General features: G+C 34.5%; 3 protein-coding genes across 4 annotated transcripts; all 3 read left to right on the plus strand.

Moving 5' to 3' along the window:
- The first annotated feature begins 4 nt into the window (after positions 1 to 4).
- Positions 5 to 7060, plus strand: LOC145586858 (cyclic nucleotide-gated ion channel 1-like). Of its 2 annotated transcripts, none has more exons than XM_081643812.1 (9): positions 5 to 756; positions 2183 to 2316; positions 2573 to 3149; positions 3423 to 3635; positions 4082 to 4386; positions 4964 to 5075; positions 5511 to 5747; positions 5841 to 6235; positions 6467 to 7060. In XM_081643812.1, the coding sequence occupies exons 2-9, from the start codon at positions 2258 to 2260 to the stop codon at positions 6753 to 6755; spliced, it is 2187 nt and encodes a 728-aa protein (XP_081499938.1). In that variant the 5' UTR covers positions 5 to 756; positions 2183 to 2257; the 3' UTR covers positions 6756 to 7060. The 2 variants fall into 2 exon arrangements, with proteins under 2 accessions (XP_081499938.1, XP_081499939.1); XM_081643813.1 differs by having other exon boundaries at positions 3423 to 3551.
- A 1185-nt stretch (positions 7061 to 8245) lies between these two features.
- On the plus strand, positions 8246 to 16514 carry LOC145585783 (cyclic nucleotide-gated ion channel 1-like). The gene is made up of 9 exons (XM_081642495.1): positions 8246 to 8375; positions 11541 to 11691; positions 11941 to 12394; positions 12487 to 12696; positions 13432 to 13724; positions 14660 to 14774; positions 15026 to 15271; positions 15449 to 15846; positions 16112 to 16514. The coding sequence occupies exons 2-9, from the start codon at positions 11630 to 11632 to the stop codon at positions 16191 to 16193; spliced, it is 1860 nt and encodes a 619-aa protein (XP_081498621.1). The 5' UTR covers positions 8246 to 8375; positions 11541 to 11629; the 3' UTR covers positions 16194 to 16514.
- Positions 16515 to 21110: 4596 nt separating this feature from the next.
- LOC145584485 (cyclic nucleotide-gated ion channel 1-like) lies at positions 21111 to 26864 on the plus strand. Its single transcript, XM_081641319.1, has 9 exons — positions 21111 to 21313; positions 22790 to 22937; positions 23183 to 23630; positions 23837 to 24046; positions 24461 to 24681; positions 24902 to 25004; positions 25218 to 25463; positions 25567 to 25961; positions 26183 to 26864. Exons 2-9 carry the CDS (start codon positions 22879 to 22881, stop codon positions 26475 to 26477), a joined length of 1977 nt encoding a protein of 658 aa, XP_081497445.1. The 5' UTR covers positions 21111 to 21313; positions 22790 to 22878; the 3' UTR covers positions 26478 to 26864.
- The last annotated feature ends 542 nt before the right edge of the window (positions 26865 to 27406 follow it).

Here is a 27406-nt window from a genome sequence, read left to right on the forward strand (position 1 = left end):
TACTCCTTGTCCACCATTTCAAGTAAGGGTTTCATCTTATGACTTGAGGTCATGGATTCGATTCCTATCCACTGTGGTTCTTGAGGTTGATGATTCCAACCTTCGCACATTTCCTATTAGAGATTCCGGTCTAGTAGAGTTCTTCTTTGTTAACATTAAAGGAATAAAAATACGACAATTTATCTAATCATGAATTGAATCGTTATGCAATATTTAACTTGTATTATCGTGTTCTGTGGAATTGTCACCATTAATTACCTTCTACGTACTCTGTATAAAAAAAAATCTTGTTTGGTTGGTAGAAATTTGGAGCTACTCAACATTATCTGACTTGGTCTTTTGCAAAAAAGGTTGACTTTTCAACAAACCAATCAAAATAAAAAAGAAATATATGCTTGACTTGTTTTCATAGTCATAAGTCAATGCTTATTTGTCACTGACGACTCACACTGTTTTCTCTCTCATTGATAGTATAAGTACATTATTGTACTAGTTGTAGACTTGTAGTTTGTCATTTTTTACATTTCAAAATAAAATCAACGAAATTTCCTTCCAATTTCCCAAAAACTACTCCTATTTTCTTTCATTTTCTCCTTTATTAATTCTTCTTTGTTTCTTCCATCAAAATAAAAAAAAATTGTTCAGTGTTTGGCTCATATACTTTTGTTTCAAATTTTGGTGCTAAATTCAGAGTGACTGGTGTTGAAATTCATCTTATACTTGGAAATCCACCAAACAGGCCCTTATAATACCAAGGTTTGATTAAACTCTCCTTTGTTAAGTGATCAATGGACACTTTAATTTTACTGCATTTTTTTTTTGGGGTTTAACATAATTTTTTCTTCTGCCGATTATACTCTGTTATACAAGTATAATAGTTATACCTTTTCTAGGTAATCATTTCACAGTAGGCGGAATAAAAGCGCAGTAATTTGTTTAATGTGGATACCAACTAGATTAGTTACGGATTATTAGAGTTTGATCAAACCCGTCTAAGTTATTATTCTGTAAAGGCTTTTATGGTTGTCTTACTACTCTCTGCATCTTGTTAAGCTGTCAATTTTCCTTTCAAAGTAGTCCCAATACCGTAAATGTTTACGACGGGATTACAACTTTACACTGATAATCCCAAACTCCCATTCCCACATTCTAAACGCCCCTCTTAGAAGGGGATTGAGTAATGTAATAGAAGTAGGAGTAATAATATAAAATTCTGTTCATATCATATCATCAACTTTTTATGATCTTAATTTACTTTTAATTTTTTTTTTTTTTTGACGAAATTTACTTTTAATTTACTAATAGTTATTTGTCAAATTGAATTTTTTTTTCCTTTTACTTTTGGAAAGCTAGTAACGGTCAAGTTCAGTGTTACCAAACGTCAATTTTCAAAGTTTTGAACTAAAAATAATGGAGAAATTATGTACATACTATGATACTACTTGTTCAATGATTCTAACTTGTAAGGTTGAAGTTTGAACTACTACTTTTTTGTTTCCTTTTTTCTTTCAACGTGGGAAACAGGCCAAAAGGGTCATAAAGTTGATAATCCTTTGAATATTCTTCAATTTCAAGTTTGTTTGACGTAGATTCTTCAGTTAATATTGCTGTGTTTTTATCCTCTTTGAAAATGGTGACTCTTGCAAATAATGGTAAATTATCCTGCTCACAACAGTCAAGAATCTTAAGCTTTTATTAATTTTATTGTAAGATTATTGATAAGACTTTCGTTAGATTAATTAAACTTTGTATAATTTCCCTTATATAATACTCCATACTTCTTACTAGAGTAACTGAAAATAAATTTTTTTATACGAAGTATATAAACAAGTCAAAGTTTAGGATGATTCATAGACTAACATTTTCTATTTGCACCTGAATTTATAGCATACTTGCTCAGTTAAAAGGAAAATCTTTAGCAAATATATTAAGGGTAGCTGAATGAAAGATATTATTTCCCCTTTTTTTATGGATTTTGGACTTGTAAAGTATAACAGTAACAAAAAAATTTAGAGCCTGAATCCCAAAATAGTACATGGGTCAAGATGTTAATATTGGTGGCCTATTGACTCTTAAATGCGGAAAAAAGGGATAAAATATTGTACAAGGTCGTTTTTAAAATCGTGATGATTATTTAGTCATTGAAATATTAACCAAAATTTGGAGATCAATTTTTTGGCAGGAGCTACTCTAGGGTGCCATCTTTGGTTTTCTATAAGCTACAAATAGTGCATTTGATCCTGGATAAGCATTTCAGATGTCAGTAAATTTGCAGCTTTCTGAACTTATGAGTAACAACCGAGACAGGGTTGTAAGGTGAATCTCAAAGTATCAAGTGTTGTTTTTGTTGTTGTTGTAGTAGTTCCGCATTTATTTTGAATAGTTACCTCTAGTCTTCAAAAAAAATAGTCACCAGAAAAATAGAACTAATGTCAATTATATTGGTGTTTAACATCAGCTAAAGTTGACTACATAGTTGGAATTTGTTTAATGTCTTTAAATTTTTATACATTATATATGCCTGCATGTGGCAGCTGTTCTAAATTTCCTTCTGTATCATGAACTTTCTCAGGTTTGAAGACCTTTATTCAGAAGGATCAACAAGTTCTGAGTATCCATTTTATCCGACTCAAACACCATCACCATCTCCAGAGAATAGAGCAGGCTTTGGCTCAGCCTTTGGTGTTATTCGTCGAGGATTTGAGAGAAGTTCTAATGGGATAAGAACCTTGAGAGGAAACCTGAGCTCTCAGGGTATCTATTACCAATCTGCAAAGAAGCCTGAACTTCAGGACACTATTCTTGATCCACAGGGGCCATTTCTGCAGAGGTGGAACAAGATATTTCTGATCTCATGTTTTTTCGCAATGGCCTGGGATCCATTATTTTTCTACATCCCTGTTATTGATGGCAAAAAAAATTGCCTCTATTTGGATGCAGATTTAGAAATCATAGCCTGTTTTCTTCGCACATCCACAGACTTGTTCTATCTTCTTCATATCATCTTACAGTTCCGTACTGGTTATGTCTCTCCTTCTTCTCGAGTGCTTGGAAGAGGTGTATTGATCAAGGATTATGCTTCTATAGCTAGAAGATACCTCTCTTCATACTTCTTTGTGGACATTCTAGCTGTGCTTCCCTTCCCCCAGGTACTTGGTAGTTCTCTAATAGTCTAATGTTTCCATTGTTTATAATATCACGCTCCTATATTTTGAATTGCAATATAAAAGAACAATGCAGACATCAATGAATCTGATGAGATGACCTATCTTGCATGATGCCAGTGCGTATTGGGAGAAGTTTATTATCATGCTTAGATTCCGGATACTTAAGAAGTTAAATAAATGTATTGCTGATGTGCTATTATAGGCCACAACTATTGATCAAAGAGATGATTAACTAATCCTGTTGTGTTATTCCAGATGGCAGTTTCAGTTGTCATTCCAAAGTTGATGAGTGGTGGTCCTTTAACTTCCAAGGGCCTGTTAAAATTAGTGATTTTTGCCCAATATGTACCACGGCTCATACGGATATATCCTTTATATAAGGAGGTAACTCGCACATCTGGTATTATCTTTGAAACAGCATGGTTTGCAGCTGCTTTGAATCTGTTCCTCTACATGCTAGCCAGCCATGTAAGTTCAAATGGATCCTTGATGTCTGTTAGACTGACTCATTCATGTCATTCAGTCAATAAAATCCTTTTTCTGCAGATATCTTTGTTAAACAAATTAGTATGCATGAGATTATAGATAATGAGAAAGATTTTGGAGATGGTGCAGTAAAGATGAATATTTGGAGCATTTAAAAAAAAAAAAATTTACATTTCCCCGGTTTTATTCACTTTTCAAAATATGGTTTCTGAATGCACGAGAAGCAACTCAAAATCTTAAAGGGTAATTTGGAAATTCTAAATCTCTGGATTAGTCTTTACTTTTATAGAATTATATTCAGGCTGCAACAGACAGTTCACACTTTTGCAGTTTGCAACCATGTTCAACGCAACATTTCCTAATACATTGTTTAGCTCATAAGTTTTGATTAGAAATTACCAATTCTTAGATCTTGTGTAAAACCACAGGTTACTGGAGCAGTTTGGTATTTGTTTGCCATAGATCGACAAAGCAAATGCTGGCACAGATCATGCATAGGAGAACGATGTCATAATTTGTCTTTATATTGCAAAATGCAAGACACAATTGTCGGAGCAAAAAACTTTGAATTTAACAGTTCTTACTGCAAGCCTGTAAATCCTGATGATATATCGGATGGTAGTGTGTTTAACTTTGGCTTGTTCTACGATGCTCTTCAATCAGAAGTGGTACAATCCAAACCATTTTTAAGGAAATTTTTCTACTGCTTTTGGTGGGGTCTCCGAAATCTTAGGTAAGCACTTGAATGATCATTAATATTATCTTGAAGCACATATCTCCTCACTTTTCGATTAAACTGACCTATTCTAGTCTCCTAAACTGTCAAGTAGACGATGGTTCTTATACTACTCTTCTACAGTTTAGTTATGATGCCAGAATAAAGGCAGTTGTGTATGTGCTTTCTGTTATTGCATAGGCCATATAGCTTAGCTTAGAGAGTCTAATAGGAAAAACACAGGCTGCTCCTTAAGGTTCTGACATAAGATAAATAGCTAAACTGTTTCGTAGAGTTTTATGGAAGAACCCTGTTACTTTGCTGTCATATTATCTAGCATTATACACAAAATTCCTGAGGGTGACTAGCTGTTACAGATGAAAAACTTTTTTTTTTATTCCTCTCAAGTCTCGACTGTTTTTTCTAGAGTTCCTTTTTTGCACCTGAACCACTTAGACCTGCCGGTCTATCTCTTGTGCTAGTACTTGGTCTTGGCAATGAAGACAGTTTCTTAGAGACTTAACAGTACAATCTAAAATGTTTAATATGCAAAGGCTAAATATTTGACTTACTATACTACATACTTTTCTTGCAGCTCTCTTGGTCAGAATCTCAATACAAGTACTTTCATCGGGGAGAACTTATTTGCAATCTTCATCTGTATTGCTGGACTGGTTCTGTTTTCATTTCTTATTGGGAATATGCAGGCAAGTCATTTATCAATTATCATGAATGTTTCGACTTCTCTATAATAGATATAAACAGTTTGCTGTACAAAGTATTTGAAGTATGTCACAGCATTAAGTTAGTCCAATTGGCAAGGGCTCTTCTTCATAAAATCATATTTGAGGCTTTTTTTTCCAACATTATTGATTAATAGAAAAAAGCGGTCCTAGTCTGTCCTGCAAACAATATAAGATGTTAGGAACTTAGGACGATGAACATTTGTCTGATCATCTTCATTTAGACTTCCTATAGCTTTTGGTTTCCTTCAGTAGATATGATCAAACACTAACATATCATTGACTAAAATGAATTCTTATCTTATCTCTTATAAGATGTATGCTCATCTGATTAAATTTTCTGCATGGAGTTGGTTTTAATTTAGATATCTAAATTTCTTCTGACTATGTTTTGAACAGAAATATCTACAATCAACAACTGTTAGAGAAGAGGAGATGAGAATAAGAAAGCGAGATGCAGAGCAGTGGATGTCCCATCGTATCCTTCCAGAGGACATGAGAGAGCGGGTTAGAAAGTACGAGCAATACAACTGGCAAGAAACACGAGGAGTTGATGAAGAGAGTGTAATTCGAAACCTTCCTAGGGACCTCAGGAGGGACATAAAGAGGCATCTCTGCTTGGCTTCTCTGATGAGAGTGAGTGCATCTCTGCTTAATTTGATTATTAAATTTCTTTCTTGAACTAGTTGTGACTCATCATCATGAAACATGCAAATATTATCCCTGTAGGTGCCAATGTTTGCAAAATTGGACGAGCAACTAAAAGATGCAATGTGTGATCGTCTCAAACCAATGCTTTATACTGAAAACAGCTTCATTGTACGCGAGGGTGATCCAGTTAATGAGATGCTCTTTATTATGAGAGGAAGCCTGTTGACTATGACCACAAATGGTGGAAGAACTGGTTTCTTTAATTCTGTTTCCCTCAAAGCCGGCGATTTCTGTGGAGAAGAGTTGCTCACATGGGCCTTAGATCCGCATTCCTCTTCCAATCTTCCCATTTCAACTAGGACTGCACAAACTGAGACAGAAGTTGAAGCCTTTGCACTGATGCCTGATGATCTCAAGTTTGTGGCTTCGCAATTTCGTAGGCTTCACAGTAAGCAGCTACGACACACCTTCAGGCAAGTCTCTCTCTCCCAGGCTGTCAGGCAATATATGATTGCTATAAATGCATAACCAGAAAATATTCTGTTGTATAAAGCTGAACTTGAGTCCTTTAAATCAGTGATCTGCAACAAATTTTGAAGTTCTGTCTAAATATAGTCTTAAATCCTGAGAAGAATATCATTTTTGAAGTTGTGCCAAAAACGTATGTAATCATCTGTGAATTGTGTCTATTGTGATGCATTCAGGTTTTATTCACTACAGTGGAAGACATGGGCAGCCTGTTTCATACAGGCAGCATGGCGGCGATACTACAGAAGGAAGCTCGAGAAATCTTTACAAGAGGCTGAAGAATATGCCCTTGCAAAGGAGGGTGGAAGCTCACCAAGCTTCGGTGTCACAATTTATGCATCAAGGTTTGCTGCCAATGCACTTCGTAACTTGCGACGTAATGCTCCCAGAAACAGCAGAATTCCTCCAAGGTCACCCCTGCTCAGCTTGCCAAAGCCAACTGAACCTGATTTCACGTCGATCTGACAATGGCTAGCCACTTAGACTTTCCGAGCCCTTTCCTTCCAAGCTCTTGGTTTCTTCCTACTTTTAACCTTGATGTTTAGATAATCTCTTCCTACTTTTAACCTTGATGTTTAGATAATCTCCAATCTACATATTCAACAGGTATAATTTGTAAATTGTTAGGATTAGAAAATGTCCAGTTTGCAGCATAAGTGGTGCTTGTGATTTTCATTTCAGTATTTGTGTAATTATTGTTAGTTTTAGTCCAAAGTGTCACAAGATCATGTCTCATACCAAATGCCAAGGGGTCAATCCATCTTTCAGTATTTGTGTGATTACGATTGATTATAAGGTTTTTTTTTAAGTGAATTTACTACGAAGCACTAGAGTTAAATTGTAAAAAAAAAACTCGTATGATCTGCATGATTATTCTCCCCATCAGTAACTCTATATATGCATTTTCAATAACCCCATTTGAATCTGTCACACCATCAACTAAATGAGCCTGATTTCACTTCTGTATATGATTAGCCTCTCAGCTCGGGAGCTCCCCTGCCTTGAAAGTTGTTGCTGCTTCGACCTTAAACTTTGATGTTTACGCTGTCATTTATGGAGTGTAAATTGTAAAATTATTGTGGTGAAATCTGTAACACAGGTGTATAGTATTTATAGAAGATGTCCCAAGTATCAGAAGGCTTTGTAGAAGATGTCCTATTAGCAGCATAATTGTTTCTCAATATAATTGTCATTGTCATTACAAATTGTTAATCAACTACATCCTGTAAGGCTGTTAGTCCAATGTCAAAAGACCCCATTTTTATTGTACCTTGAGGGTCGAGAGATAAGCTCATGCTTCATATTAAATGACATGGAAATAGTTGCGGAAGGACCTAAAGGTGTGGATTTGATTGCACATATGTATAAATTGCATATGCATGAAACGTTAGGAATTGTGAATTGACTGTTACTATTGGGTTAATTATAGGTATAATCAGCTAGTTTTATCAAACTTATAAACAGTTGTTACTTGTTGGAGGTGGGGCAAATCCGAGGCACAACACATTGAATGTGATCCAACTAGGTTATGTTATACCCCCTATGTGGTCTTGTAGCAATTGTTCTTGGAGATGGAGGTATAAATTTGACCATGATTCCATATTTACCTTAGCTAAGAGTCATTGTGTGCTACTATATAATTACACCCTTTTTTTCCCCAATGTTATAGGGTTACTCAATTCGAAATATTTTATCACACAAAAAGAAAAGGTGTAACCACTTAACCTATCCCACACGCTCTTTATTAAATTAAATTAATCATCCAACTATCCACTTCCTATTAAAACAAATAAATTTTTCTAAATCAGTATAAATGCAATGCATTAACAAAAAAAAAAAAAAAATAAATAAATAAAATAAAAAGAAATAAAAAAAAAAAATTTGAAAGTATACTGAAGTCTTTGCCGAGTCAACACCTGGCGGCTGTATTTCAAGGTTTTATACTTGTAGTAATTTTGGTTTTCAAAGATTTAACTTGAACAACTGCTTTTCTTTAAAAACCAAACTAAAAAGTGATCTAGCAAAACGATGAGCTCGCTGCCAAATCTTCCGCAATTTCTGATGTGAAGCGTCATTGTAACTTTTGTAAGCTACTCAATATATTCTCGCTTATTCCTGCAATTATTAATTCGTATGCTCTGTTTTGTTCTGTTTTGCTTTGTTTAATTAATTAATTTATTTATTCATTAGTTAATCAGTAGCATTTTTTTTCTCCTATTAAATAATTTAGTAACAACAATTAGAGAGATGATGAGAGAGAAGAGTAGTATTATTGAACTAATTCATCACATTGGACCGCAATTGAAATTTTGTTGAGTGAACCATTTATCTGCTACTGGGCGTGATTTGGATTGATAATCTGTTGTTGTACACAAAAACTACATTATAATTTATACTTCGTAATAAACTACATAATAACGAACTGATTTTTCCTGAAATATGTGATTTGAACCTTTTTTTTTTTCATGATTGGTTGTCTGATTTAACAAAAATTAACTTATATGTACAATAATTAATAATGAAAAAATATACTTGTATATCTAGTGGAGTATTGTTAGATTTGTAACAATGTGTATATAATTAATTTGTAATTTTTTGATATCCATCTATTCTAGTCAAACTTGGCGATGATACACACGTTAATGCACTAGTTTGACCTTAAATATAAATAAAAGATTATACATTTATATTAGGCACTGTTCTATTCACCTTATTTCCACTTATTTCAGGGTTGATAAGTTCAGATAAGAGTTAATAAGTTCAGATAAGATAAGTTCAGGAAAAATAAGTTCGGATAAGTTCAGATAAGTTGTGATAAGAGTTAATAAGAGCTACACAAGTTTAATTTATAACTAAAATAAGTTTTAATAAGGGTTAATAAGTTCAGATAAGCTAAGTTAAGTTAAGATAAGTTCGGATAAGTAAAAATCAGGTGAATAGAACGCACCCTTAGTAAAAAAAAATTTAAAAATTGATATTGTAAAACTTTACATTAACAATATATTTCATGATACGGTAATTTGAGTACCTTATAAAAAAAAAAATTGATGGTTAAATATAGTATAAAAATAGTGAAAAAAAGTTAAACGTGTCGTTTATGATATTCTCCTTTTGATTCCCACCTTATAATTATCCTAAAACTTTGTGCCCTCTTTACTGTTGCAATTATTACAAACCAAGTACTCTTATGAGTTGGTCAAATAAAGTGTATGGAGTACTGTACATCAAAAATTTTGAAATGCTTGTCATCTAATATGAACATTTACTTATGGGCTGGGTGGGCGGCTACTTGGAATTGGAGGAGAGATAGAACATGTGGGCGCTCAATTATTAGGTCTTATTAGTGTCCAACTACTACATTTTTCCTCTCTTTGTGTCTCTTACTACCTCCGTTTTTTATTAGTTGACACGTTTTGACTTTAGCACATTTACACACCTCCCTTTGACCATGTTAAGTGATTTATATGTGAAGAAAAATATAATCAAGTGGGATCTTGTTAGATTCGTCACAATGTATATTTCAAAATATTAACTTTTTATAATTGTTACTTATCGGTAATTAAAGATATTAATGATTGAATTTGTGCATTGGCAAATGTGACTAAAGAAACGTGTTAACTAAAAATAAACGGAGGAAGTATTTCTTAAAAAAGGATCCTACTACAGTACTACTCCTATATGTTGGTCACTTTGATACAGTAATTAATATATTCTTAGTCCTTACCTTCTTTTCTACTCTGTATTTAAAGATTGTCATATGTTCATTTTAGAGAATCATGAATCTTTTAATAAGCACATGACTATAAGTTTCGTAATGTCTAACATCATGAATTATCCTAGAGAATGTCATATGCTCGTAAATAATCACCATCATTATAATTGTGGGCTTATGGAATTTGGGTTACCTACAACATCCGAGATCAAACTAGGATGAGCTTTTTTTTAAAGAAAAGATTAATGATTAATGCTATTGTTCATAGTTTTTAAAATACATAGATAATAATTTTGAGCTTAATATTTGGCATTTCTACAATAGAGGGAGTATGTTAGGAGATTTAGGAGGAAGTTAGTTTCTTATTGTTGAAGTTCATAGTTTCCTATTTACGTAATAAGAGCTATGGTAGTTTTCTTATTCTAGTAGGACTGTAGGACTAGGTCTTGTTAGTCAAAATAAAGGTGGTTAGATTCATCAAATCAAGTTGATTTAGACAATAGAAATTTATAACATACAATTGGCTATAAAGTATAACACACTGTAGATGTAATTAAGTAGTTAATTAATTTGGGTGCAATAAACCACCATTATAATATTCTTGTGTGTCATTCTTTTTGTTTTTGCAGTATAGTTCCTGTTGCTACATTTGAAGCATACCATGATGTGCACCCCCATTGACTTTCCCTCTCCCTCACCCGCTAAAACTTTGTTTAAGGGTGGTCTTGGGAGTGGTCAAATGGTGGTATTGGTGGTCAAAAAGATAATATAGGGTTGATTTCGCAGTTATTAAGAAACTTAAATAAAAAAACTAAAAACATATTTGAAAGATAAATTTACATGGGGTTTGTAAAAAAGTAGAGAGATAAAGCATTAAAAATACGTGAAAAAACAAAATTTTATACGAGAAAGCTAATTTTGCACAAATATTGTTATGAATTGGTGGGTATTTTAATGCAAATGGGTCGATCATTTTAGGACTAAAATTAAGCCAAAAGGGTTGAAATTTTGGGGACACAGGGAGTAAATATAAACACCCTTTCATCATGTAACCGGTCATCTAGGATAAAATAAATACCCTCAAAAGTTCGGAATGTTAAAAAACATCACAAAGTTGAGATTAAATGTTAATCGGCCAAAGTTGAGAATTATAAAACCAATTTTTCCAATAGTATTTCTATTATCTATGTATTTAATGTTCATAATCTATGAGCTATATATTTATAATATTGAACCATTTGTTCATTCAGAAACAAGTGTGTAATGAGTATAATTTTCAAGTGGGCACTTGTTGGTACAATCAAGGCCTTAAGGGAGTGTAGTTAGTGACGAATGGAGACGCATATCTCTTTCCCTTAACCACATTTTTATGTAAGAGGTTGGAACAATTTTAATATATGGGAGTGGTATGATCATCCATTTTGGATAGAGGGTATAATGTTTCAATATTTTCTAGCTGATATTCTCAATTGTGTCTAGAATAACATACCGTTCTACAGTTACTGATAAATAATTTTACTAAATTGCTGAACTTGTAGATGGATATGTTGGCTGGAGCTTGCCACTTGTGCCATCTCTAGCTCAAGGCATACATATAGTGATCCTTATCAAGGATAAACTTCTAATCATGTCAAGCAGTTCGGAGCCTACTGAAATTGTTGTGATCGACAATGGAGACAAAGTAGAAAGGTGAATCTCAAAGTATTGAGCTGACTTTTCATATTTCTACAACGAATAAATTCATCAAATGACTAGCAAGATAGGTAGAAAATAATAATTCAAGTTGTATAGTAGTTTGATACCAGGTTGTTTTAATAAATGGTTAGATAAAACTCGTAAGAGTGACTACATGACCGCAATATATCTTATCTGTTAGCAGTTATTGTCCATACATGCGTGCACATTGCTATGATTCTGACTGAAAATTATGTCTTTCAGGAAACCGGTGCTGTCACCAGAAATAAAAAATACTCGTAAAGCGTTATTTGGCTCATCCAGAGGATCTTTGTGCTTTGGGTCGCCCTATCCTCAACCAGCAAGAATTCTGCATCCCAAGGATATTTTTGTTCAAAGATGGAATAAGATAATTCTAATCTCATGTGTTTTGGCTTTGGGCTGTGATCCATTATTCTTCTACATTCCAGTTATAGACGGAAAGAAAAAATGCATCAAGTTGGATGATAGTCTCAGAATCATTTCAAGTATTCTTCGCACATTTATGGATTTGTGCTATCTAGTTCATATAATCTTGCAGTTCTATACTGGGTTTGTCTCTGCATCTTCTCGAGTGATTGGGAAAATTAAATTAATCACGGACCGTGCTGCTATAGCTAAAAGATATCTATCTTCATACTTTATAATAGATTTATTAGCCATACTACCCCTTCCGCAGGTAACTTTCTAAAACACACTCACTAGAGATGACTTGGTCTTAGTATTTTAAGTAAATAAGTAATTCCTTCTTTCTCCCCTGCTTTCTTTCAGCTGGCAGTTTATGTTATCATTCCGAATCTTGCTGATGGTTCTTTGACGTCGGAGGGCTTGTTAAAACTAGTGATTTTCACCCAATATGTTCCAAGGGTCATTCGGATTTATCCTTTGTACAAGTATATGCAAAGGACCTCCGGCATGATCACTGATACCATATGGGCTGGAGCTGCTTTGTATTTGTTCCTCTACATGCTAGCAAGCCATGTAAGTACTAATTCTAGCTCTCTTCTTTTCACTGCTTTTGAGAACTTATTGGTACTTTTTAGAAATTTTTTCTTTTTCTTTTTAATAAGTGGCAAACAAGTCAATAATAATTTTTTAGACTCAGTTGCAACTTATATAGTTATATGAAGATTATGAACTCTTTAGAACTTATTGTCATTGTGAGTCTAAAGTTGGATAATCTACTTTGGAACTTAAAATTGATATTTGAGCTTATTTGCTCTCATGAGTCTCATCAATTGTTAGATCAATAAAATCTCTCTAATAAAATTGGGACTTACCTAAAATTTATTAAGTATTGGAAATGTGCATGAGATCAATAAAAATGCACACCAACTCGTTTATCATATATGGACCGTGTTGCTACTCTTGCTAGTGTTCAAGGCTACTTAACAGGAGATATGGGTTGGAATTGGATAATAAAACAGAAATATTGGAATGATGCTGTGAAAAAGAACTATAATTTGATGTATGAAACTTCCTTTGATTTTCTCTTTCATTACTTTGCATGAATATAGTTTCTGAAGCAAGAGGCCACTCTAAGCATAGGAAAGAACCATCTTGGTAACCTTTGCAGCATAATATTTGGTGCTTGTTTAGATACTTAGTCTGGCCATTTGGCTGTAAGAGTTTGTATTCGTGTCAAATCTGTCTTAGGCTAACTAGGCTTTTGCCGCTTTTCTAATAATTTTATCCCACCGTAAATTGAAACCGCAGGGGGTTGGAGCATATTGGTATTTGTTTGCTATTGATCGGCAGCGCAGATGCTGGCGCAAGTCATGTATGGGACCAGGATGCTATCATGTGTTTTCATATTGCAAAGATGAAAGCAGATTAAACTACTCCTTCAACAGTTCGTACTGCTCCCTTGAGGATCCAGACCAAATCATAGGTTCTACTTTCTTTAACTATGGGTTATTTTATGACGCTCTTCGATCAGAAGTGGTACAGTCTTCTCACATTTTATCAAAACTCTCATACTGCTTCTGGTGGGGCCTTCGGAGTCTTAGGTAAGCACTCAATCAATCCAATAGTTTTTGAGTATCATTCAATTAGTCTTGGGGGAAAAAGTATCTTGCTAGTCGATCACAAAGTCTCGTGGTGGTTTTTTTTTTATTATAAAAAAAGTATCTTACACATCAGCTATTGATACCTTACAATATAAGGCGCAAGAAGCCACTTGGAAAAAAAGCGCATAGGTGTGTGCCTTAATGCCTTTTGTAGTTCATTGAGCCTCGCAGAGCTAAGGCGCCAGCTGTGGAGCCTTATTGTGCCTTGTGCCTTGTGCCTAGGGGAGTCTGGGGCAAGCTTTTTTAAAACTAAGGATAAGTTAAGTTTACACAAGTGAAAATTAGGTGAATATAGCACTTCCTAAATTGCGTTGATGGTTATAACATCCAATGTTATCCTTTCTTAATTGTTCCATGTCTACTCTCTTGACTGCTCATTTAAGTGCTAGCGTTTTACTCGCTTGTTTACTAATTGGGGCTATTGGGCCGTCAATGTGATTAAACAAAGCGGATTTAAGCCAGCTTTAAAAATGTGTGTGACAAAAGTATTATCTCATTTAAGACAATTACAAAATTGAGCACTAACCAAAGCGAGTTGTACCAAACAGTAGATAATCACATCAGTTATTCAGCCATACCCAAATGTAATGCATACATGCAAATGCAACAACATGAGTATTTTATCACAAGGGTAACTGCTATAATTCTGAATTTTGGCTGTTTCTGATCACAAGTGTTAATGGCACTAGAGGCCTAGAGCCAATGTCGCGTGTTTGTTATCAGTCTATGTTCTTTGATATATATGTCAATCTCTTGTGTTTTGTAATTGATTTTAGGTGTTTTTTGCTTGTCCTTAGCTCAAGTTTAGGATATAGATACTTGAAATGCTAAGGCTATACTTTGTAAGTTATTTAATGTTCTATCATCTCTTGCAGCTCTTGTGGTCAAGATCTCAAAACAAGTAGTACTTCTTTCGGGGAGAACTCATTTGCTACGTTAATTTGTGTTGCTGGAATGAGTCTGTTTGCATTGCTGATTGGGAACATGCAGGCAAGTTTATCAACATGAATTTTTGACTATTAATTTGAAAAGTTCTTTAGGTTTTCAAACTATATGTTATTTGTTTCATAGGGGATCATTTTTTCCTCTTTTAATCCTTCTTTTAGGATTTATGATGTTTTGTTTTAGTCTTCTTTATACTTTAGTTTACCTATCATGTTGTTCAATTCAGGTGCACAAACCAATAATTGGAGCTTGGTCACTAATGAAGGATTAATAATTGTGTTGGTTTTGTTAAATAGAAATATCTGCAAATGATACTTTCAATAAGTGGCATTGAAGAAGAGAGAAGAGAGAGAAAGCAAGTTATAGAGCAATGGATGTCTCGTCGTCTATTGCCAGTTGATATAAGAGAGAAGATTAGAAGACATCATGAGTATGTTTGGCAAGAAACTAGAGGTGTTAATGAAGAAAGTGTCTTTGATACCCTTCCTAAGAACCTGAGAATGGACATAAAGAAGTATCTTGGCCTGGATCTTATTAAGAGAGTGAGTACATCTGCAATTTATCCTTATTCCCAAGTGTTTTATAATACAATCCAAGTTTTTTTTTTTTTTTTTTTTTTTCCTTTTCTGCTCAACTTTCACCTTATTAATTATAACAATCAAAGCGTTCTTATTAATTTTTCCTCAATCGTGTTTTACGTGGAGCCTTTTGCCTTGTAGGTGCCTTTGTTTGAAAACATTGACAAGCGACTGAGGATTGTAATGTGTGACCGTTTCAAACCAGTGCTTTATACTGCTAACAACATCATTTTAAGCGAGGGTGATCCAATTGATGAGATGCTCTTTGTTGTGAGAGGACGTCTATTGAGTATTAATTCAAATGGTGGAATGACTGGTTTCATTAATTCTGCTGTCCTCAAAGCTGGTGATTTCTGTGGAGACGAGTTGCTCACATGGGCCCTAGATCCACGCTCCTCTTCCAATAATCTGCCCATCTCAAGTTGGACTGTGCAAAGTGAGACAGAAGTTGAGGCCTTTGCACTAACGCCTGATGATCTGAAATTTGTGGCTTCGCAGATTCGTAGGCTTCACAGTAGGCAGCTACGCCACATCTTCAGGCAAGTCTCTCTACATGGTCTGACATAATATGATTGCTGAAGGTATTTAGGCAGCCTAAAGAGGTTTCAAGAAATTTTTCTAAGCGGAATGTATGCCCATGAAAATAAACTTTTATATATCTATAAGATTTAACTTGATTTGTCTTAAAGATAGTCATATGAAATTCTTCCAAATTCTCTCCTAAATGTATACATATAGACATGAAACGTAATTTTCACGTCTAATTTCGTGTGAAACTCATACCTGTGAATTTGATGTTTTCAGGTATTATTCACAGCAATGGAGGACATGGGCAGCCTGTTTCATACAAGCAGCATGGCGGCGGTACTACAGAAGGAAGCTTTGAAAGTCGTTACAAAAGACTGCAAAATACCCTCTTGCAGAAGGTGGAAGCTCACCAATTAATTTGTAACTTGCAACATAATACTACTCCCGGAAAAGCCAGATGTCTACCAATGTCATCCTCCTCAACTTGCAAATGATAACTAAGCCTGATTTCACATGGATCTCAAGATAATATTAGCAGTTTAGCACCAATATATTATTTGTAATAGTAAAGATGCAAAACAGTAATCCCTTTTATTATTTTTGTTAACCTCGACTATTGGGAAAAAACAATTAAACATTAATGTAATTTTTTTAATTAATAAAGTCCTCTAAACATCCATTGTTGTGTGTATAAACTTTCCTTCTTGGCAAAGCATTTGTACCTTCAACCAGCCAACATGATCAGTAGAAAATGGTAATGTCATAGTCTTATAGATAACTCTAGTCTGCTGTAGAACGCGGTCTTAAAGTATTAAATGCTTAACTTGGGGGTGAATATGTTGCAGTTTGTAGCTGTTGGTTGTTATATCTGGCTTTATAAGTGAATTCAATTAGCAAACCCGAGCCAGCTTGGATAATCTTTAGTCTTGTCAGGCAGTTTGCAGCTAGCTGCTCCAATGATTGACAATCAAGCTGGGGTTGTAAGGTGAAATTTAAAACACCTGCATCCTTTAATTTGGTTGCAGACTCCAAAATATTTGATGAATAAACATGAACAACTCTGTAAAGTCACAATTGAAAATATGCCATCTCATCAAAGTTCAGAATCAGATTGTTTGTGGCCATGTTTCAGTGTTGATCCGTAAGCAAATTAGTCGGTAAATATCAGTAATTGCAACAACTATATGGGATATATAATTATGCTACTCTGTAATAAAGATGTTTATATACAGTGTGAGTATAATTAGCGACAACAATTCTGCTCAATAAAAATTAGTTGAAGAGAACAAGGCCTTAGTTAAGATTGGTTGCTCAATCTTATGCAATATACTTGTTCAGCTAGTACAATATTTCCAGAATCTGACAGCACACGCCTACTGTTCTGAGCTATCATATAACCTTTTTTTTTTTTTTTTTGGGGAAAGAGAGCTATCATATGACTAATAGAGCATGATACACTATTTTCAGAATCTGACTGCACATGCCTATTGTTCTGAGCTATTATAGGCCTAATATGGTTCCAAACCAACTTTTATGACTATGGGGGATACCCCACACATTTATTCAATTTTGAAAAAATGTCCCAAAACTGTCCAAAACGTGGATTATAACCTTCATTTTTGACTATTTTTTTACTTTTCTGGACCTGGAAAAGAAAGTGGTTAAGGTGCTTTCCATGATCCTTTTGAGACCCTGAGAGGCTATTTGAATGGTTGGAACCATCAACTTTGCTCTTGAACAATCAATTTAGCCGGTTATGTATACAACTTCTTTCATTAACTCAAGGCTACAAGCCTACAACGGGCCTTTATGTGACCAAATAGCTGTCATATATGGTTTTAAACAACATAATAAGACCCGAGATTTTTTCCCTACCATCACTTGGTTTTTCAATGAGTCCTAAAGTCTCTAAAATTGGTGTAATTTCGTGTATTATAGCCTTTAAATTTGGCATTCACTGAATATTTATGGACCCGTGAAGGTTATCCATTGAGGTGCTTCCCGGGGCCTTAAAGGTCTATTTGGTGCCTGGAACCATCTCATTATAACTGGTAGTTGGACGCTGCTTGTCTTCATTTTAAGCAGCCTGCAGTGGTTTAAGAAAAAGAGCTCAATATAGGTTTACAAATTACAACATAGCCAAATGCAGTATCCTTGGAAAAAAGGCTTTGTTGTTTCAAGTCACCTGAAAAACCCTTGTCTAAACTTGTTTTTGTAGTGGATTGAGCTTGGCTAGTCCTTATCTGAACTTATGGACCCAAAAAGCCAACTGAGCCTGATTTCACTTCCGAAGAAAATTAGCCTCTTTCTCATTTCAAGTAAATGTTGCTTCAATTAGTAAAATTTTAGTTCTCAGTATTTATATATAGATCATCACAATGCATGTAATATGAGTGTAGTAGAATCGTATAGACAAGCAGCAGATAGAGTTTGCTTAAGTTCCTTCTGTATGTTTATATCAAGTGCAAAGTGAAGAATAGTCTACATGTACAAATCAAATCTTCTCACGTTAATCCATGTCAATCTACAATCTGTGTCACTGAAGGGAAGCAGTAAAATGTAATACTCCGATTTGAAGCAGTAGTAGATGTCCAATTTGCAGCAGAGTTGATGCTTTGATATGATTGTCATTATTGTTCAGTTCTTGGTATAATTTAATGTGTCAACAACATATCAACATCCTGTAAGAACAATTCATTAGGGACCAATTTAATGTTATGCTTTACAATACTTGAGCAATTGAGGCCTTTTTCTTCTTGAAAGTTGGGGGCAAGACTGCAAGAGATTGTGTTCCATGTCAAATGGCACAGGGTCAAGATGTACTGCTTTGATTAACTCAAAACCTTTCAACTACAAGAAAGGAAATGTATTGGATAATATCAATACAGGAGGAATCGATGAAAACAAAATTTTGCATTTAAACTCGGGACTTACTGTGATTTAGATGTTTAACCTTTGAACACTACTGTAAGCTCTAATGTCTACTTTCACAAGGATATATAGGCCTTAGTGTCTTTTGGCATTAACTTTTCAGGTAACTCAATATTACCTTGTGAATAGTGCTGTGCAAAAACTACCAAAATTCGCGTTCCAAGAGAGCAAAGTACCTTGTTCTCTTTGGCAATCTGGTTGAGTTTCTCAATGAAGTAGGCCTTTGCTCCAGGATTCTGACATAGTGAACTAAAATCACCTGCAATACCTTGTTCTTCAGCCCAAGATTCCAGAGCCTTCCTGTTGGGGTTGATAACGGCAACGAGGAAAGACTGGAAGCTGTTTCCATAAACCCATATCTGAAATAGACAGATGAACTCAGAACAAAGCAAACTATAATTCTATTGATCCTACAGAATTGGTTATTCTTATGTACAGCATATATAGATCAGACATACAGAATCCCCTGTATAGATAGTTGATGATCTAAGATATCAAAATGCTGTTGACTGTTGTAGTAACAAATAAATGGCCTGACTGTTGGAGTTTGGACTGAATTAATTGAACCCGGGATTAAATGGGTAGGCATTTTTAGCTAGAGCTGATCAGAAGTAATGGCCCTTACTTATACAGTTATCCCAAGAAGATTTTTGAGCTAATTCTAGGCTTTGTTATGCTTTTCTTACTCTTTTTATCTTTGCCGTTATCTTTATTTTGGTTAATAAGGAAATTTTGATAGCCAATTTACAAGGATTGCATATACTAAACTAATATCCCTGCAGGCTGCAGGTTATGGACCTTATGGTAATATAAATGTTTCTCCAATAAGAATGATTTAAGGAAGTGTTACACATTCGTCCCGTATTGTACTTTCAATTCATAATATCAACTTTTTATAAATTTTACTCTTATATAATTAATTAACTAATTATAGATAATTTATCATAAGCATAAAATTTGCTTTGAGATGCGTAATTTGATCTTATTGCAATATCACTAGAACTAACGGAAGAAGTATAACTTATGAGAATTAGCAAATGACATACAGTACCAAACAATAGTACTTCCTTTGATTTTTATTACATTTTTAACATTAAGGTCATTAACACTACAAGTCTACATATGATATGTATGTCTACTTTCAATGACATACAGTACCAAACAATAGTACTTTCTGTCTAAATATAGTCTTAAATCCTGAGAAGAATATCATTTTTGAAGTTGTGCCAAAAACGTATGTAATCATCTGTGAATTGTGTCTATTGTGATGCATTCAGGTTTTATTCACTACAGTGGAAGACATGGGCAGCCTGTTTCATACAGGCAGCATGGCGGCGATACTACAGAAGGAAGCTCGAGAAATCTTTACAAGAGGCTGAAGAATATGCCCTTGCAAAGGAGGGTGGAAGCTCACCAAGCTTCGGTGTCACAATTTATGCATCAAGGTTTGCTGCCAATGCACTTCGTAACTTGCGACGTAATGCTCCCAGAAACAGCAGAATTCCTCCAAGGTCACCCCTGCTCAGCTTGCCAAAGCCAACTGAACCTGATTTCACGTCGCTCTGACGATGATATGACGCTTCCCTTCCAAGTTATTGTTTCTTCCTACTCTTAACCTTGATGTTTAGATCATAAACAATCAACATATTTAACATGTATTATTTGTAAATTGTTAGGATTAGAAAATGTCCAGTTTGCAGCATAAGTGATGCTCCAATATCATTGTTATTTTTCATTTCAGTATGTGTGCAATTATTGTTACTTTAGTACTGTACAAAGTGTCATGAGATCATCATGTCTCATACCACCAACAAGGGGTCAATCCGTCTTTCAGTATTTGTAATTACGATTGGTTATAACATTTTTTTTTAGTGAATTTACTATGACGCATTCTAGTTAAATTGTAAATAACTCGTACGGTATGTATTATTAATTTCTACATAACTCTATATATGCATTGTCAATTACCTCTATTGAGTCTCTCACATCAGCCGTTTACTGCGTGATTGACACACACCAAAACACTGACCGACTGAATATCCCGGACTGATCATATAAACACTGATCGAGTAACTCCTGACCGACCAAGTAACCATGACTGATCGAGTGACGCCTGATCGACCGAATAACCCCTAACCAAATAAACCCAACCGCATAGTATGAAACTTTGTGCTTTCTTTTTTTTAAAAAAGCAAAAGCTTTTGTTGAAACATGAAAGTACTTTTCCTCAATTATTTGGAACAATATCAACACTCATCCACTCTTTAAAAAGTGAAAAAAATTTCAAGCTTGAAATTGGTCTCTATTTCTCTAACCATTAAATAATTAATTGCAGTCTTTGCAGAGTCAACCCTGTTTTATTATTATAAGGTAATACAGTATTTGGAGTCATCCTTAATTTGGTTTTCAAAACTTCAACTTCAATTACTGCTTTTTCTAACAATTTCTTTAAAAATTAAACTAAGTAGTGATCTTGCAAGTTGCAAAACGACGAGTTTGATGCCAAATCTTCCACAATTTCTGCACTGAAGCGTCATTGCACCTTTTGTAAGCTACTCAATATATTCTTGCAGAAATAACTTCTGCAACTATATGTTGTTTTTATTTATTTATTTATTGTAAACTATTATTCTTCTCTAAATAATTTTATATCACTCTTTAATTCTTTATTATATTCTTACTTGTTTAATTTAATATAGTCCCTAGATTGACCTAATTCATCACATTAGACCCCTTAATTTTAAATTTGTAGGGTGATTTTTTTTTTTATTTTTATAATCTAATTAATATTCTGCTGGTTGTGATTTGGATTGGAAATTTGTTGTTGACTCGGGCGTTGTTCATAAAATTGTGATTCATATACAATCATTCATGCATGCATGATGAAGATCAAAGTGAGATTATTGTTATTTTAAGTATTATTTTGTTTTAGTAAGCGATCCCAAAAAGTACTGTATGATAAGCTAGATTTAGAGAATTTTGTTGGAACATTTTCTTCAAATTGTTAGTGGTTAGTTTACTCCAAAATAATTAGTTTAAGAATAGCGGGTTAATGACTTAATGTTAGGCATTATATAATACTTATGGGATTATGTTCCTTACTTTTAGCTAGTTTTGCTATAATATTTTGCTATGTAGTACTTTTTTAATGAGTTGAATACAAATTAATGTTATTCTTTCCCCTTTCTTGTCTTTCACTTGGATTAAGTAATTTAATTTTTTTTAATGATTTAATTTGTTGCCTAATATGATAATTTTGGTAGGTGTGTGGGTGGTTCTGTGGCGGAGCCGCGGAGGAAAGTTTACACATTACTTTGCTTTCTGTGACTTTATTATTGAAAAAAGTGAACACATATCGTTTTTTGTTTTTAATTTTTTAATTTTTTGAAAACAAAAAACCAAAAACGGGATACAAGAAAAATGTATTTTCACTATTTTGTTATCAGTTTTCAAAATAATCATGATTTTAATAAGGTTTAACTAATTTTTTTATTTTACTTAACATATATCATATGATTCAAAAAAACAAAAAGCCACAACAATAGCAAATAGATGTACTTGTTTGCATTCTCTTAACTGTATGTTAATATCTTTGAACTCTATGGACTTTCCACAATCTTTAAACTACATAATAGTTTTTCCATAATCTATGAATTTAATGTTCATAACCTATGAGCTATATAGTCATAATTTTGAACTATTTGTTCATTTGAAATAAGGTGTTTAATACAATTTTCAAGTGGGCACTTTGTGGTACAAATTAAGGCCTTAGGGGAGTGTAGTTAGAGATGAGTGGGGCCACATTCTTCTTTCCTTTTAACAATGTGACATTTCTCAAGTGCTGTAACTGTAAATTTTAGAGAAAGCTGGAAAAAAAAAAAATTAAAATATGAGTAATGTGACAATCCATTTTGGAATAGAAGAATTATAGTGTTTCAAAAATTTCGAGTTTATATGCTCAATTGTGTCTAAAATTATATACTTTTGCTATAGTTTCTGATTATTAGTTTTACTAAATTGTAGATGGATATGTTAGCTGGAGCTTGCCACTCGTGCCATCTCTAGCTCAAGGCATACAGATAGTGATCTTTATCAAGGATAATCTTTTCATAATGTTGAGCAATTTGGAGCTTACTGAAATTGTGATCGACAATAGAGACAAAGTCAGAAGGTGAATCCCATAGTATCGAGCTGAGTGTTCATATTTATATGATGAATAAATCCATCAAATGACTAGCAAAATAGGTAGAAAATAATAATTCAAGCTGTATAGTAGTTTGATATCAGGCCTGCTTTATAAACGGTTAGTTAAGAATGACTATATGACTGCAATGTACATAATTTGTTAGTATCTATTGTCCATATATATGCTTACACATTGCTGTGATTGATTCTGAGTTAAAAACTGCCTTTCAGGGAACCAGTGTCGTCACCAGAGATAGAAAATAGAGTGTCATCTGGTTCATCCAGAGGATCTTTGTGCTTCGGGTTGCTCTATCATCAACCAGCGAAAGTTCTGGATCCCAAGGATATTTTTGTGCATAGATGGAACAAGATAATTCTAATCTCATGTGTTTTGGCTTTGGGCTGTGATCCACTATTCTTCTATGTCCCAGTTATAGATGGAGAGAAAGAAAGCATCAAGTTGGATGATATTCTTAAAAGAATTTCAAGTATTTTTCGCACATGTATGGATTTGTGCTATCTACTTCACATCATCTTGCAGTTCTTTATTGGATTTGTCCCTCCATCTCGTCGAGCATTTGGGGGAACTGCATTAATCAAGGACCATGCTGCTATAGCTAAAAGATATCTCTCGTCGTACTTTATAATAGATTTATTAGCCATACTACCCCTTCCGCAGGTAACTTTCTAAAAACACACTTACTCTGCCTCTTTTGTTTGCCCCATTAATGTTTGGTAACTTATTAAATTTTTGGTTGTGCGGAGTTGATGGGAAGCGATTGATGGAACCAAATGTTATGAATGAATGTGATAGTCCATTAGGATCATTGATCAGTATGGTTAGCATTTTAAGTAAATCCTTCTTCTTGCCCTGCTTTCTCTCAGCTGGCAGTTTATCATGCTATTCCAAAGCAGGCTGATTGTTTTTTGAAGGCGAAGGGCTTGTTAAAATTGGTGATTTTCACCCAATATGTTCCAAGGGCTATTCGGATTTATCCTTTGTACAAGTATTTTCATAGGACATCCGGCATGGTTACTGATACCATATGGGCTGGAGCTGCATTCTATTTATTTCTCTACATGCTAGCAAGCCATGTAAGTATTCACTCTAGTTCTCTTCTTTTCACTGCTTTTGAGAAATTATTGCAAGAACTCTTTAGAAAATATTGTCAGTTGTGTCTTAATTGGATAACCCATTTTGGAACTTCATATTGAAATATTTGAACTTATTTTGCTCACATCAGTTATTAGATCATTCAATCAATTTATTCTCTAATATAGTTGGAACTTACCTAGATTTTATTAAGGAATGGAAATGAGCATAAAATCAATAATGATGCACACCAACTCGTTTATCATGAAATCATGGATCATATTGCTACTCTTGCTAGTGTTCAAGGCTGCTTAACAGAAGATTTATATGGGTTAGAATTGGATAATATTGGAATATAGTTGGCTAACTAGACTTTTTTAACAAGTTTATTCCACCCATATAATTTGAAACCGCAGGTGGTTGGAGCATCTTGGTATCTGTTTGCTATTGATCAGCGGGAAAGATGCTGGCACAAGCCTTGTATGGAACATGGATGCAAAAGTCCGTACTGCTCCCTTGAGGATCCTAACCAAAACTATGGCTTATTCTTAGATGCTCTTCGATCACAAGTGGTAAATTCTACTCATACATTACCGAAACTCTCTTACTGCTTCTGGTGGGGCCTTCGGAGCCTTAGGTAAGCACATAATCAATCCAGTAGTTTTTGGGTATTATTGAATTTCGTCTAAGTGAGTTTCTAACACTTTAACTTTGACTACATTTATGTAATACTTTGTTAGTTTTTATTTTTGTGCTTGTTCATTAGCTCAAGTTTAGGTTACTTGAAATGCTAAGGTTATACTTTGTAAGTTCGTATATGTTTATCTAATATTATATCAACTTCTCTTGCATTGCAGCTCTTGTGGTCAAAATCTCAACACAAGTTTCTGGACTAAGTCTGTTAGCATTACTGATTGGGAACATGCAGGCAAGTTTCTCAACATGACTATTTGGTTACTTGTGTTGATTTTCTGAATTAGTGTTTTAACTTAAAAAATCATAAAGTACCTAAAATTTTGAAATGCTGAAACACCCAATTATTTTTAGACATCTGAGTGTTTCAACTTAATTATCTCTGTACCTAAAATGTCTTTACCTCTTTAGTTAGTTTCATGATTGAACCTTATTATAATGAAGGATTAGTAATTGTGTTGGATGCATCCTGTTGAATAGAAATATCTGCAAATGATGCTTTCAATTGGTGGCTTGGAAGAGGACAGAAGACAGAAAAAGCAAGCTGTAGAGCAATGGATGTCTCGTCGTTTGTTGCCAGGGGGTTTAAAAGAGAGGATTAGAAGGCATCATGAGTACGTTTGGCAAGAAACTAGAGGTGTTAGTGAAGAAAGTGTAATTGATTCCCTTCCTAGGGACCTTAGAATGGACATAAAGCGGCATCTTGGCTTGGATCTTGTTATGGGAGTTAGTACATCTGCCATTTATCCTTATTCCGAACAACTTACTTTTTTTAACAAAGTTTTTCCCCCTCAAACAGTCAATCATGATTTACTTTTGCGTTGTGTAGGTTCCAATGTTTGCAAAGTTGGACGAGAAACTAAAAGATGCAATGTGTGATCATCTGAAGCCAGTGCTATATACTAAAAACAGCTACATTGTACGCGAGGGTGATCCAGTTAACGAGATGCTCTTTATTATGAGAGGAAGCCTATTGTCTATGAGCACAAATGGGGGAAGAACTGGTTTCTTTGATTCTGTTTCCCTCAAAGCCGGTGATTTCTGTGGAGAAGAGTTGCTCACATGGGCCTTAGATCCATATTCCTTTTCCTGTCTTCCCATTTCAACTAGGACTGTACAAAGTCAGACAGAAGTTCAAGCTTTTGCATTTATGCCTGATGATCTCAAGTTTGTGGCTTCGCAATTTCGCAGGCTTCACAGCAAGCAGGTCCAACACACCTTTAGGCAAGTCTCTCTCTTTCCCTTGTTGTTATCAGACAATACATGATTGCTGGAGGCTAAAGATTTTAAGATACTCCAATATTTTAAGACAAGTATAATGCATGACCAGAAAACATTATGGTAGTCATATTTCAAACAACTACTATAAAATTTTCACTAAATGTAGTCATAATTTTCGAGATGACCATCAAATTTAATGTTTGTGTCTATTGTGATGCATTCAGGTTTTATTCACCACAGTGGAGGACATGGGCAGCCTGTTTCATACAGGCAGCATGGCGGCGATACTATACAAGGAAGCTTGAGAGATCTGTACCAGAGGCTGAAGAATACGCTCTTGCCAAGGAGGGTGGAAGCTCACCAGGCTTCGGTGTTGCAATGTATGCATCAAGGTTTGCTTCCAATGCACTTCATAACCTGCGACGTAGCACTCCCGGATATAACAGAATTCCTTCGAGCTCACCCCTCCTCTACTTGCCAAAGCCAAAGCCAGATGAACCTGATTTTGCATCGATTTGACGATGGTTAGCCACTTAGCCTTTCCGAACCCTTCCATTCAAGTCATTGTTGCTTCTTATTTGTAACCTTGTTTTTCATGTATAATTTGTAAAATGGTAGAGTTAAAAAATGTCCAGTTTGCTGCATAAGTGATGTTCTAAATTCTTCATTAATTTTCTTTCTGTTTTCGTACGAAGTGTCATTAGTTAAGAGATCATGCCTCATGCCAAATGACAAGGGGTCAAGCCATCATGTATTTCAGAATTTCTGTAATTACTACTAGTTAAGATTCTACAGTCTTTAACTTTGGCCTGTTCTATGATGCTCTCAATTAAGAAGTGTTACAAACTCACAATCCACTAAATTCTTTGAGAAACTCCTGTACTACTTTTGGTAGGGCCTTCATAATCTTAAGTATGCATTTCATCAATCCTTTATAAGTATAAGCTTGTCTTTTTTTTATTTTTTATTTAGCAGTTCAGTCCTTACCTATAATTCTGTACTGTCAAAGTAGACAAAATTTCTGAAGTTTGGTTATTTATATAAAGTGCTTTAATGCCTCAAGCACGGCCTCAAAATAATTTACTAATAGGACCCCAGGATGTCAAATTGGTGATTAAAATCATCTCTTGTATGAATTGTATCCCTTGACTGTCCCTACAACATAATAGTGTAATAGACATAATTGAACTAAACTCATTGCCTGGGCTTTATAGACCTATTGATAGACTTGATATGGTTCCAAAATAACTTTTATGATTCCAGGGGATACCCCACACATCCATTTCAATTTTGAAAAAAATTCCCAAAATTGGTCAAAAACGTGGATTATAGCCTTCATTTTTGGACAATTTTTTTACTTTTCCGGACCCGAAAAAGAAAGTGGTTAAGGTGCTTCCCATGATCCTTTCAAGACCTCGAGAGACCATTTGGGTGGTTGAAACCATCTA

The sequence above is a fragment of the Chenopodium album genome, chromosome 16 (assembly GCF_948465745.1).
Source record: "Chenopodium album chromosome 16, dcCheAlbu1.1, whole genome shotgun sequence".
Lineage (NCBI taxonomy): Eukaryota > Viridiplantae > Streptophyta > Magnoliopsida > Caryophyllales > Amaranthaceae > Chenopodium > Chenopodium album.

Coding starts and splice junctions, on each gene's coding strand:
- LOC145584485 (XM_081641319.1), top strand. CDS start 22,879: ATGTTGAGCAATTTGGAGCTTACTGAAATTGTGATCGACAATAGAGAC. Junction 22,938..23,182: donor AATAGAGACAAAGTCAGAAG/GTGAATCCCATA, acceptor ACTGCCTTTCAG/GGAACCAGTGTCGTCACCAG. Junction 23,631..23,836: donor CCATACTACCCCTTCCGCAG/GTAACTTTCTAA, acceptor GCTTTCTCTCAG/CTGGCAGTTTATCATGCTAT.
- LOC145585783 (XM_081642495.1), top strand. CDS start 11,630: ATGTCAAGCAGTTCGGAGCCTACTGAAATTGTTGTGATCGACAATGGA. Junction 11,692..11,940: donor AATGGAGACAAAGTAGAAAG/GTGAATCTCAAA, acceptor TATGTCTTTCAG/GAAACCGGTGCTGTCACCAG. Junction 13,725..14,659: donor TGGGGCCTTCGGAGTCTTAG/GTAAGCACTCAA, acceptor CATCTCTTGCAG/CTCTTGTGGTCAAGATCTCA.
- LOC145586858 (XM_081643812.1), top strand. CDS start 2,258: ATGTCAGTAAATTTGCAGCTTTCTGAACTTATGAGTAACAACCGAGAC. Junction 3,150..3,422: donor CTGTGCTTCCCTTCCCCCAG/GTACTTGGTAGT, acceptor GTGTTATTCCAG/ATGGCAGTTTCAGTTGTCAT. Junction 3,636..4,081: donor TCTACATGCTAGCCAGCCAT/GTAAGTTCAAAT, acceptor GTAAAACCACAG/GTTACTGGAGCAGTTTGGTA.